Genomic DNA, 12,642 nt, shown 5'->3' on the forward strand with positions numbered 1-12,642 from the left:
ACTCTCACTGCTCAAAGCGCTCAGCAATTGCAGGTTTAGGGCCTTCCTCGCTCAAGGACCCAACAGAGCAGAGTCCCTATTGGCATTTATGGGATTCAAACCCATAGATCCCATAGCCGCCGAGCCACCACTCCGCCTGCTGCAGTCAAACCCCCAACTGCACCAGTATAACTGGAATGTGAGATTTTCACTCCAGTTTGAATGTCAAGGCAGCTTCAAATTGATAATTCATGATTCGTGACTTTTATTGTGAATAAAAGAGTGGCATTATTGTGACACCCTTTAGCACTGAAGTGCCTCGAGTCTTTGTAATTTTCATTTTTGAAATGTTAAACTCATTCGAAGGTCGCTGCAATAACCACAGCAAATGACGGGGACGTTTTCATGAGGTGAGAGAAACCCAGAATCTCCACTGGAGCCATTCGATGGGCCACAGGCTCACCTTTAAGAATATCTGCATTACGGGTTGTCATTTAATTCACTGGGTGTCGCACACACATGTCCCGTTGATCTCTGACACACGTCCATCGCCTGCACTCGCTTTTATCCAGTTCAGCGACAATTCCGAGCTCCTTCAAGAGGAGGGCAAACATCAGCAGAAGAAACTCTGGCGGTCAAGCCGGGAAGCGAGCGAAGCCACCTGAGCGCCGAGCACTGCGCCACCCGACTACCGGGACTGCTGGCCAATGTCACCTGCACGACACCGCTTGTGCGAAGGCCATCGAAAGTGTCCATACGTGCCTGGGATTCTATTAAAAGTTGCATTATTCCGCTTGCTTGTTAAATAATATAAGTATTGCCCGGCTCTGCATGCCATCGTGGGCTTGATCTGTTCAGACCCCTGGCCACTCGCTCAGGTTCAAGGAGGGCGTCCTTTGGCATTCACGTGTATCTGCTAAGGCGATGAGACGGAGAGGTGGAGGTCCCGTTTACCCAGAAGCTCGGTTTTGCTCAGCTGGTTCTCTTTGACATCTTTTATGACAGAGGGTCTCAAATCTCGGTGCGGGGCTACCCTGTCGCAGGTGCGTTTGCTGAGCTGCCCCCTGGTCCCGAGGTGACATTTTGTAGAATTCTGCCTGAATCTCTTGAACTCGCACTGATCAGGACGTGAAGACTCAATGGGAGTGAAACAGAAACACGGACGCCGTGCACAGTAAGATCTTCTTTTCTGATTATGACCGGGCTGCCACGCTCGACTCCGGTATACCGGCAGCCTCAAATGTGAATCTGAACAGGAAGGTCTGAAGGACGCCAAACAGACGAGCGACTAAGAATTTCCTCATCGTCACGTATGTCCCCCCGTCCAAGGTGGGGCTGCAGCCTTCGTCCAATGTCCCTGAATGAATTGGACAAGTGACGTCTGCATGTCTGCGTGACTCTCAGCTGATGTTTCCTTCCTGTCTGGAGCTGAGCGTCTGACCGGTAAAGACGGTGGAAGTGCAAATATGGCGCCTCCTTCAGAAAGCGTTCGGACCCCGCACTTCGGCACATTTTCTTCTCTTGTAGCCTTTGTGTTAAAATAATTTCAGTTCGTTTTCCCCTCATCAAGCATCACTCAATTCCTAAAGAAAGACAAAGACTTTAAGCATTTCTGGAAATAGATTTAAAGAAAAAAACCTGAAATATCCCATTGACAAGTCAAGTCAACTTTATTTATAGAAGAACATGTTTGGCCAAAGTGCTGACGGGACCACCAAATGACCCAAATCAACAAGATCAAATAAAACAACACCTGCTAGCAGGGAAGGTGGGCTTTCCAGCCCTCATGTGCAGGGGCAGACAAGCCCACAGCTTCTGGGCAGCCACCTCTGCATGAGTGTAGGGCTCGACCTCGGCAGGACCACCAGCATCGGCTCAGAAGAACAAAGTGAATGTGAGGAAGAATTAGGGGGGCAAGAAGACTGTGAGACTCTTCAGAGGCTTACAAACCAACATTACGTTTATTGGTTTCGCTCCAATCACAGCCCAGAAGACAGGGCAGAGAGGCTAAGACTGGCATGATGGCGCTGTGCTCTCGTGTGCCTGTTTGGAGGCCGGCCGCAGCTTTCTGGCCTAAAATGGATGACTGGTTGAATTTGGTGTGTAATGAATAGTCAAAGGCATGAATTAGATCTTCAAAATCATCAGGACTGCATCAAACACCCCAAGGTGATCACAGCGGGCTTCAGTGACGCATGTCACCAGCTTGTCGAACTCAGAGGCTCCGTCAGACATCACCAGAAGGACGTCAGAGGGACACCGGCGAGGTCAGGAGGTCCAAGCCACACATTCCCTTCTGTTTGCCATTTAGACTGAGAACATTTAGTGGCGGCCCAAACTTGAATGTCTTTCCAGGAAGGTTTTAAGAGAACTTGTTTTGTTTTGTTTCTGTGGAAGATTTATCGGCATATCAAGGAAATGTTTTGATTTTCTAACAATGGATCCTCATAAGAGCAGCGTATGCAGTGGAAAAAGAAAGAACCGATCCTTACAGGAGACCACCCAGAAGGGCCGAGGACGAGGAGAAGTCGCCCAAGCTGGCTGAGAAACTTCTGCTTGTCAGGTACGAGCCAAACAATTCTGCTCAAGTCCGACGATGACGATGTCATGGTGTCGAACGCCACGGTGAAATTTAAAACCCACAAGATGGCAGGAGCCTCAGAGTCGCCAACGACTAGAAGACCATTTAGGACCCCTGAAGTGCTGGCTCTGCTGTGCCTCCAAACCTGACGCAAGTACTTCGTTTCATACATGTCATTTATATAGCGCCTTTCCCGTGCTCTTCAGAGTCTCCTATATGGAGAACAGGTGTGTGTAGCTTTGCATGCAGATGTTTTCTGAACAGAACATTAAAACAGATAAAGGCATTAAATAAATGAAAAGACAATAAGCCAGAGGGAAATACTACATTCAATACAAAAAGAGAGCCAAGCAAGTGACCTCATGGGTGACATCACACACACACACACACACACAATCCTGAGCACCTGCACAGAGAGGAAGACTGAAAGAGGAGGCCGAATTCTAACACAACGACTTCGACGAAATGTCTGTAGTTGTAGGAAGACGAACATCTCCAGGAGTTTAGAAAGAAAATGCAATGTGGAGGTGAGCCAGACGTTTAGAAGCTCTGTGGCATCCAAATGTGTTGGTTTTGTTTATTAACGATGCCAGGCCTGAGCGAGTGTGAAGACCGCCGTCTACAATGTCCAGAACGTAAGGTCCAACCACATCCAAGACACCTTTAAGAAGGGAGAGGGGACGACACTTTGAGCGCTAAGGGGACCAACAGCGTCTGCTAAACAATGGAGAGGTGCAACTCAAACCGGTCCAAGCATTCAGACTCCGTTGAAGCAATCATGGGTGGTGGGATGTCTATCAACTCAATGATCTCCAATGGAATGGGGGGGCACCTGAGCCAAAGCAGAGGTTCTGAGAAAGGTTGGGAGATATCAGGTTTTGTTTTGCGCAGATTCCTAAAATCCTGTCTTCACTTTGTCATTTCTGGGTGTTGAGAGCTGCTTGATGAGGGAACGAATGAATCGAAACGAGTTTAGCACAAAGGCTGTAAGACAGCGAATGAAATCTGCAAAGCCTTGTTGAGGACCCCTCCAACCCCCCAGGGTCTCTGTGTCCCACCTCCGTCCAGTCTGCACCAGCTTCTGACCCTCGGTGGTCCGGACTCTGAGCTCTGCGCTGCCCCATTGCTCCCAGATCATTGGTTTCTAGGCAGTCCGTTTGTTGTGCTCGTAGCTCCTCTTGTGTTTTATGTTCATTTATTTACTATCATATGATTTCTTACCTATTATTATTATTATTTATTATTGATTGATTTACTTCTTGTACGCAGTTCTTTACCTGCCCCTCACTTGTCCAGTGTTGATATGTTGCGCCTCAGTGTTCCTGTTATTATTTCGTGCCACTGATGGTGTGACAGTAAAGCCACTTAAAGTGACTCGAAAAAGCGCAGGGGTCTCAGGACTTTGTGAATGGCCGTTATTATTGACGAGTGACGTCAGCTCTTCGCTCGACCCCTGCTTCTCTTGCGCGCCTTCGGGAGTGGGCGGGGATGTCGGGTAACTATAAAACATCGCGAGAGCCAGCTCGGGGGGCGTACCGCTCTGTCCAGGTCAGCGTCCCGGGCCGGCGCGAACCCCGGAGACCTGCGGTACAAAGCTGGATCCATCCGTGGACAGGATGTGCCCCCGGTGGGTTTCAAGAGGCGCTTCTCACGATGTCACCTGCGGGGTCGCACTAAGAGTTTCTGTTGTAATCAGGAGTGGCCTTTGGTGACTCGTTTGTGTTTTTCAACTAAATTCCGTGTCTTCCCTGAAGTATGCGGTTCATGCCATGCAGTTCCGACTCCATTTGTTACTTCGCCTTTAGCCGTGGCTGAAACCGTCCGCTAAAACTAATAAAATGATGTGCGTTTTAGTTCTGGTGACAGATCGTTAAAATAAGACTGGAAATTAAGAGCAATGGCGGATTTCGGGGTCAGTCCGCGACAGGCGGCATTTAACAATCGCGGCAGCCGTAAGAGCCTCGGGCTGAGCTGGTGACTCATGGGCGCTATATGAGATTTAGACGGGCCACTGCCCTTTAATGGATACTGGAACGATCGCCGCCATGCACATCCAGCTTCTTCCCGCAGTCCCGTCCGTTAAAAAATAATCAGAACTCCTCTTCTTCATAAGAAGTGCGACCTTTAGAGAAGCATCTGCCCCACTTTTCTGTAAATGGCCCACATCTGGACAGTGGATTAACTCGATCAGAGTGTCTCGTCAAAGTTCAAACACCTGCTGGCGGCAGCCGACATCCGCAGACTCACCGACAGCCGCCACGCAAAGCCAACGCGCGCGCACACGCGCCGCAGCACATCGGGAACGACCCGGCATTCTGGCGCAGACCCCCGGCCCCGAACAAATCAGACACGCAGACAAGGCTAGGTTGCAAGTCCCGGGTCTTGTTTATTTATAAACGAATAAATATCCATAAAGAAATTGCACATGAGTGTAAACAAACTGCATGGAAGAAGGTCAGGAAGGGCCGCCTGCAGAGTCCATGAGCCACAATCTCGACAGCCACAGTCAGAGGTAAATTAGGATCAGAGAGCTTAGAAACATTTGCGGTGGACAATGGATGGGCCAGCCTCATCGTACTCCTGCTTGCTGATCCACATCTGCTGGAAGGTGGACAGGGAGGCCAGAATGGAGCCACCGATCCAGACGGAGTATTTACGCTCAGGTGGGGCGATGATCTGGAAAGAAATGCAGAACGGGAATGAAGAGAGAACGTGGTAGGCGAACACGCCACATGTACCAGCAAAGTAAAGGCCATCTCGTCCTCGGTCACCGGACTTACCTGTGAAGGGAATGGTCTCTTCAAGCCGTTGATGTGTGTGTGTGTGTGTGTGTGACGTGGACCAGCTTTATATGTTGAATGGAGGTCACTTGATAACAACATTTACAGTATCTATCAATCTCTTATGTAGTGCCCCTCACATCTATCTAATTATATAGCGCCTTTCACATCTACAGTATCTATTTATCTAACTCTTATATAGCGCCTTTCCTACCTATCTACCCAATACAGTCCTTCATATTTTATCTGTGCTAACTTACCTGTCATGTCTGTTTATTTCTTTTATTGTGCCTTTTTACGCCTGCCTCGTCTATAATAAAGTACATTTCATTTTCATTCATCAATTGTATGTAGTCTTTCATTATCTATTCATCCATCCGTTTTATAGTTTATTTCATTTCTCTTATATAGTGCCTTTCCCTCGTAAACAAAGTACTCTGGCCGTCTAATCCACTACTAGCGTATTACACGATCTGAATTACCGTCCCTCTATAAAAAGCAAGGGACGGATTCCTTGACCCTTCGCTCACCTTGATTTTCATGGTGCTGGGTGCCAGGGCGGTGATTTCCTTCTGCATACGGTCAGCGATACCAGGGTACATGGTGGTACCTCCGGACAGCACGTTGTTGGCATACAGGTCCTTACGGATGTCAATGTCGCACTTCATGATGCTGTTGTAGGTAGTTTCATGGATGCCCGCTGACTCCATACCTGAGGACATTAACAGAAGAGGGTTTGTCAGCCACTGAGGGCTTCCCCGCCAACACCGGCAATGAACTGAAGTGCGCCCCCTTCAGACCGCTGAGGTCATGTCTCATGTTTAACAGCGGCCACCTACCGATGAAGGAAGGCTGGAAGAGGGTCTCTGGGCAGCGGAAGCGTTCATTTCCGATTGTGATGACCTGGCCATCGGGCAGCTCGTAGCTCTTCTCCAGTGAGGAGGAGGAGGCGGCGGTGGCCATTTCATTCTCAAAGTCGAGAGCCACGTAGCAGAGCTTCTCCTTGATGTCTCTGACGATTTCGCGTTCAGCTGCAGTTATGGACAAGATGGAACATCAGACAATGTGGACTTCTCGTTTGCAGCGGCGACGATTCGGTCAAGCCGCCCACCCACCTGTTGTCACGAAGGAGTAGCCGCGCTCAGTCAGGATCTTCATGAGGTAGTCGGTGAGATCCCTGCCAGCCAGGTCCAGGCGCATGATGGCGTGAGGGAGAGCGTAACCTTCATAGATGGGCACGTTGTGGGTCACACCGTCACCGGAGTCCAGAACGATACCTGAAAGGGCAAAGCAGAGCGTATGACTTCGTGGAAAGCTCGACGTTCTCGAATGCGTTTAATGCGAGTCGGGGGCACGGGGAGCCGCAGCCTGCTCCAGCAGGAATCGGCGCAGGGGGGTCCCGGTGCGCTGGGGCCAATTGAGAGCCGACAAAAGGCCTCTCAGGCGGGGCGTTGGGGAGCAAAGCGCACGCGAACTCGGGGAAGACGTGCAAACTTCACACGCATCTGAACCCGAGACACTGGACGTGTGAGTCAGTAGCGCTAACCTCTGTGCCACTCGCCTCCTAAAGTGTAAAGTTTAGACTAACAGTTCAAATAAGTTTTTGAAGTAGTTGAAGTTTTGCTCTCATCACGAGTTCAAAAAGTGCTCAGTCGACATCCCAAAGAGCCGAAGCCTAACCGTGCAGCACCGGGGCAATGCGAGCAGCAGTCCCGGACCGGACGCCAGCCCAGCACCGGAACATCAGTTTGGTCTAACGTCCAAATTTGGCCCCATGGATCAAAGTCCAATCCCTGGCCTGGCAGTCGAACCCAGGTGCCTGCGGTGACTAGGGGCGTGCCCCCTAATGCCGAGAAACGACCCCTAATCTTGTGAATGGTGCTGCTTTTTCACCATTTCTAACACTCGGTCCTCCCAGTCTCCGCCCCCCAAACCCCCTAAACCGCACAATGTGATGCCATTGTTTTTGTAAGCACCCCCAGCCCCCCCCCCCCCCCCACCACCACCTCCGAGCCCCTTCCTCACCTGTGGTACGGCCGGAGGCGTAGAGGGACAGCACAGCCTGGATGGCCACATACATGGCTGGCACGTTGAAGGTCTCGAACATGATCTGGGTCATCTTCTCACGGTTAGCCTTGGGGTTCAGAGGGGCCTCTGTGAGCAGGGTGGGGTGTTCCTCAGGGGCCACGCGGAGCTCGTTGTAGAAGGTGTGGTGCCAGATTTTCTCCATATCGTCCCAGTTGGTGATGATGCCGTGTTCAATGGGGTACTTGAGGGTCAGGATGCCCCTCTTGCTTTGAGCCTCATCACCTACGTAGGAATCCTTCTGCCCCATGCCGACCATGACGCCCTAAAGAGACAGAAGGCGTGTGAGCGCCGTTATGGCCGCTAGGTGGCGCACCTCGCCCTCATTCTTATCTAAGACCACCGGCTGTGCCTCTGCGTCTGCCCGCGGCTCCTATCTACGTGAAGACAGCCCGCCTGGCAATTTCATTGAAGAAAGGCGAACGGCGCCCATTAGCCTTTAATCTTCTTAGCGGTGCGCGGGACACCGTGCCTACCTGCATACAAAGGTGGCAAAGCGCAGCCACCCCGAGGGGCTTACCTGGTGGCGGGGACGACCGACAATGGATGGGAAGACAGCGCGGGGGGCATCGTCTCCTGCGAAGCCAGCCTTCACCAGCCCCGAGCCGTTGTCGCAGACCAAAGCGGTGGTCTCCTCGTCGTCGCACATGGTGATAGAGATGGATCTTGGAGACAGGAAGAAAAACAAACACATTTAGAGTCAACAAAAAGACCCGTGCCCACCGCCCAGCCATTGGGTGCCCCTGGCAAGCGGGAACACGTCTGCTGCACAGCATTTGTAAAAGGCGCTATATGCGAGGCGCAACTCTTTAAACATCCGCCACCCTAACCCGAAGAGCAATTTAAAAAGCTGCCGAGCCATTCGGGTAAACCGCAGTGTGGCGTAACGGGGAGGCTTCGGGGTTCAAAGCCCCCCACTGTGTGACTCCGAGGAGTTCAAGTTCACCTGCCTGTGCTCCCATTGGAGGAAACGCAAAAAATGGAACCAATCGTCAGAGGAATAAAAAAAAGAAACTTTAAAGCAAATTGAGGGTCTTGACTGCTACCCGTCGGCCACCCAATCTCACTGCCTGAATTGATTTATTTTTGATCTTTATTTCGCCTCATACAATTTCTTGTACTAGGAATTTGTTAGTGTTCGCATACCCCTTGGGGTCAGAGCGCAGGGACAGCCATTGTACAGGTTAAGGGCCCAGCACAGTAGGATCTCTTTTCGCAGCCTTCTGGATAGCAGCGCAGATCCTTAACCTCAGGGCCACCACTCCGCCCATTTACACTTGAGAGATTAGCCAGGGTCACCAAGAACACGAGCAGCTCGGGGTCAGCCTTCATTACGGTGTATAGCGCCTGGCATCGTGAATCAAGTTAACCGTTGAAGCCAAACTGCATTTCTGTGCCGACCGTCCTCATAAGGAAGAGCAATGGCGCTGCGCACTCTGTTATGGCAAACATCTGACATTTGTTACCTTCTAACACGACTCCGATCTGCTGCCACCTTTGCCCTGTACAAGCAGGTGGCACCGACCCTGAGCGAGCAGATGAACCCCTAACTGCCTCCAGCAGCACCACCTCCGCCGGCTTCATTGGAGGAACGAGCGGCCCCCCAAGTGGTCTTAACTCCACCGTTCATTCTTCTTCTTCTAATTCGGTCTGAAAGGGTGGCATGTCCGTCCTTGAACGCGCTAGACAGCTGCGGGCAGTGGCGCTTCTAGAAGGTTCCTACTTTGAAAACTGGCCCCCGAGTCCTGGCACGGTTTAATGCTGGGGTTTATTATTTTAAATTGTACCCCACGGCCTGTGCCAGGCAGCGCCGAGCCGTCTACTCTTCCGTCCATTCCTCGCCTTCTCCAGTTTAACTTCTAAAGCACGTCTGACGACCCCTCGCCGCGTACTCACCAGATCCGCACCGACTGCTGGCTCCTGAGAAAAAAAAAGCAGGGGTGCCGGCCGAGCGCCGGGCGGCCAATTTATAGTACAAGAAGCGTCGGAGTCGCGGGGAGCCTCCTGTGGGGAAAGCAGACTACCGTGTCCTTATTTGGTCGCCTTCACGCCATCGGCAGCCGTGAGGCCATTAATGGAATGAGCGAGGCAGGAGGGGAGTCCAGCTGGTGGCATCACGGCGGCAACCCATGTAAGGAAAGAGAGCCCTGCGGCGAGGGGCGCCCGGAGCGCCGGCTAACAGGCGCATTGCAAAGGCATGACGGCTAAATGCGGCCGGTCGGAGGGGCGAAAGGGCACGAGAGGCGGCCGGGAGGAGCGCAGCGCCCGTTCAGTCGGGAGCCCGAGCCGCGGACTTTCTGCGATCCGCCCGCCCGCCCGCCGGCAGGCAGGTGTGTGTGTAGGTGTGTGTGCGCTTTACACGCCGATGCTCTCTACGTGTGTGCAAACATTGCGCTGTATAGCGCCTTTCGAGCTTGGCTACAGCGTCCCCACCGGGTCACGTTTGTCCTCGCGGTCCTCGGTGACCGGAGTTTCGGTGGTTTTGATGGCGTTACCTTATGAAACACAGAGCATTTATTTATTTATTTATTTATTTATATTATTTTTATTATTTCTTCATACTCCCACTGCCCTCTCCAAGATCTTTTCCAGCAGGAACACACCCTGCACAGAGACACACACACACACACACCAATGCACACGCTGGGCTAGTTGTCCACCCAGTGCTAACCTTCCTGGTCCAGTTCTGATAGCTTAGAAGAAACCTCAGTTGGGGTGCCACTCTGATGTCCCCTCTCAGTTATGGAGCCTTGGGAGGAAGAGCAGGGGCCCAGGAGAACACCCCACATGGGGATGGAGAAAACCTCAAGCTATGGTGCTGTAGGGTTAGGCTCAGAGAGCACAAGTCACCCCACTAGCGTCTTGGAGGTGAAGTGGCAGAGTGGCAAAGCCCACAAGGATGTAGGGAGGGCATGCAGACTCCAGACACGCGGGCCCTCACATTTCTGTTGTTATGAAGGCCAACACGCTGAATATCAATGGCATCTGAAGACAGGCAACCCAGCAGCTCAAGGCTGTAAAACATGACCAAGACCCTCGGGCACCTCAGCCCCTCTCCCACATGCCCACTAACACAGAAGTGGTGGACGAGTGGCTCCAGATTTCTCAGTCATATGATTCCACACCAGTAGGTGGCACTGCTCCAGGTGTTGCCTTTGCTTGCTTATCTTTAGGTGTGCCAATACTGATCTGTAGGGTGAGGCAGGTGTGGCGTTTGGTGAGATGGGTGGTAATGGAGGGGACCCTGGCAGGAGGCCTCTGGTGGCCACAGCTCTTTTTAGCAGGTTACATTTTCCTTGCCAGTTTTCCCTTCCCACTTCTAATGTGGCAGTTCGCTTGACCTCGGGTCACCCACTCCTCAAGTGGTCCTTAGGCGGGTGCCCCACGTTCAGTATGTGCACTGACTGAAGTGCAGGGAGATCTCAGGAGCGTCTGCGTACCGTGGGAGTCGAAGCTGCTGTATAGCGCCTGGCATGCTTGGATGTTTGAGGACCTCATTTTTGAACCCTCTTAATTTGGGTTAACAGCAAGCAGCAGCAGCCCCACTTTAATGTTGAACCAGACATGGGGTCACGATGCCCATCATTCCTCACACCAGGTCTCTGGCAGGACTTAAAGTTAACATCCACATGAAGAAACATCTCATGGAAGTGTGGGGTGGGTGAGGATGGGACGTCTCGTTTCTGGACGTCTTCTTTCCAACTGAGCTGTGACTCGAGTGTGCCACAGAGTGAGCTGCCCAGTCTTCAGTTGGCATAGCTTCCAGTCTCGTCGTCCACTCTTCGCTTGTCAAGCAAACTCCAAATCTTAAGAGTGTGCCCTCCTGAAACCCGCTTAGTCCAGTTGGTCGTCCACTAAGCCCATCCAGTCCGGAGTGCCAGGCCATTGCGGGGCCCAGTCATGCCAATGCCACAATTCACCAGTGCCAGTCCACCATGCCCACAGGCCTGAGCACAGGGCGGACACGCAGACTCCACACAGTTGTGGGCAGGAGGAGGATTTGAACCCAGAGCCCTGTCACTGTGAGGTGGCCCAGTGCATCCGTATCTGAAATGTCAGTTTCAATGACTTTCTGTCCTCGCCTGGCCGATGGCTCGTCACTCGCTGCCTTGGTCTGACGCTGGACCACCTGATCCTGACTTTGTTAAGCAAGTATGAAGATGGATGCCTGGAGGGGTACGTTATCTCCACACATGGCTGTCCTCACATTACCTCAACTCTGATCCATTTGGAGTCTCCAAGTGACCCAAACTGTAGAACAGTGTCCTCAGCACAGGGTCCGCCCCTGGTGCCAAGAGACCACCGGCCACCATCAAAGCAATGCCATGTACTTATGTGGACATGCTGACCACTGGGTGGTTAAGCAACAAAGGATGGCCATGGGGCGCCAGGTGCAAGTCACAAATGTGGCTGATGGTCATTCTGTGCCACCAGGCTGCCCTCGATTCATAGGAGCGTTGGCAGCAGCTTTGTAAAAATCAATTTTAGAAAAAGTGTACATGGACACTGACCAGCCAATCACCCGGGGTGGGCTGCAGTGCGCCAGATGATGGCGTAGCCTAAAAGCTGAAGGCTGGCACTTGGATGGCACTGCCACCTTGGGAGTCTAGGGACCTCGGGTTCAAGTCCCAAGTCCAGCCGTCATCTTTGAGGAGTCAGAATAGCAAATGGTGGCTGTAAACTGTCCCAGTCTGATTTCTGTGATGGCTGGCATCCTGTCCAGGGTCCTTCACCAAGGAAGGCGCTATATAAAATAACAATCATGCCAGTTCAGTCTGTGCAGGGACCTTCATGCAAGTCGGGTATTTAGAATGCAGTGTTCACGACTGTATAGAACCATGAGACGTCACTTCAGTCCCTTGTGTGTCCCCGAGCTGATTGCACAAGTGGCAGTAGAGGTGGCATTTCAGGGTCACAAGGCTTTCATATCAGACGCAGGGAGTGCAATGCCTTCTGGGATGGCTGACTGTGCTAAATGTGCTCGGAGCAGGCTGGGACACGAGGTCAGGGTGCAGCTGAACCACAAACCACGGACTCTCTTCATCCGAAGGAGACTTTAGGGAAGTTCAGCTTTTACTTTTCTTGCCTAATTCACAGAAAGAGCCATTGATGGACGCAGCAGACGTGCTTCTTGGGCGGCTGTGGCTCCGGCGCCTTTCGCCAATAAAGTTGTCCTATCGGCCGCCCTCCTGTCACTTCTTTAGGAAAGGTGACTCG

General features: G+C 52.0%; 2 protein-coding genes across 2 annotated transcripts in view; both read right to left on the bottom strand.

Moving 5' to 3' along the window:
* The window catches only part of aqr (aquarius intron-binding spliceosomal factor), an 869,120-nt gene that overhangs the window by 717,656 nt on the left and 138,822 nt on the right, over positions 1-12,642 (bottom strand). The gene's annotated exons all lie outside the window — the stretch shown is intronic.
* On the bottom strand, positions 4,923-9,484 carry LOC114667070 (actin, alpha cardiac muscle 1). Its single transcript, XM_028822199.2, has 7 exons — positions 9,322-9,484; positions 7,946-8,090; positions 7,366-7,690; positions 6,456-6,617; positions 6,180-6,371; positions 5,871-6,052; positions 4,923-5,236 (listed from the first exon to the last, which is right to left on the bottom strand). Exons 2-7 carry the CDS (start codon positions 8,072-8,074, stop codon positions 5,093-5,095), a joined length of 1,134 nt encoding a protein of 377 aa, XP_028678032.1. The 5' UTR covers positions 8,075-8,090; positions 9,322-9,484; the 3' UTR covers positions 4,923-5,092.

The sequence above is a fragment of the Erpetoichthys calabaricus genome, chromosome 16 (assembly GCF_900747795.2).
Source record: "Erpetoichthys calabaricus chromosome 16, fErpCal1.3, whole genome shotgun sequence".
NCBI classification, from domain to species: domain Eukaryota; kingdom Metazoa; phylum Chordata; class Cladistia; order Polypteriformes; family Polypteridae; genus Erpetoichthys; species Erpetoichthys calabaricus.

Bases quoted from the DNA above. Each gene is read 5' to 3' on its own strand.
- LOC114667070 (XM_028822199.2), bottom strand. From the start codon at position 8,074: ATGTGCGACGACGAGGAGACCACCGCTTTGGTCTGCGACAACGGCTCG. The intron at 6,053-6,179 runs GTAGGTGGCCGC...TAATGTCCTCAG, and splicing joins CTTCCAGCCTTCCTTCATCG to GTATGGAGTCAGCGGGCATC. The intron at 5,237-5,870 runs GTGAGCGAAGGG...ATTTCTTTCCAG, and splicing joins CCAGCACCATGAAAATCAAG to ATCATCGCCCCACCTGAGCG.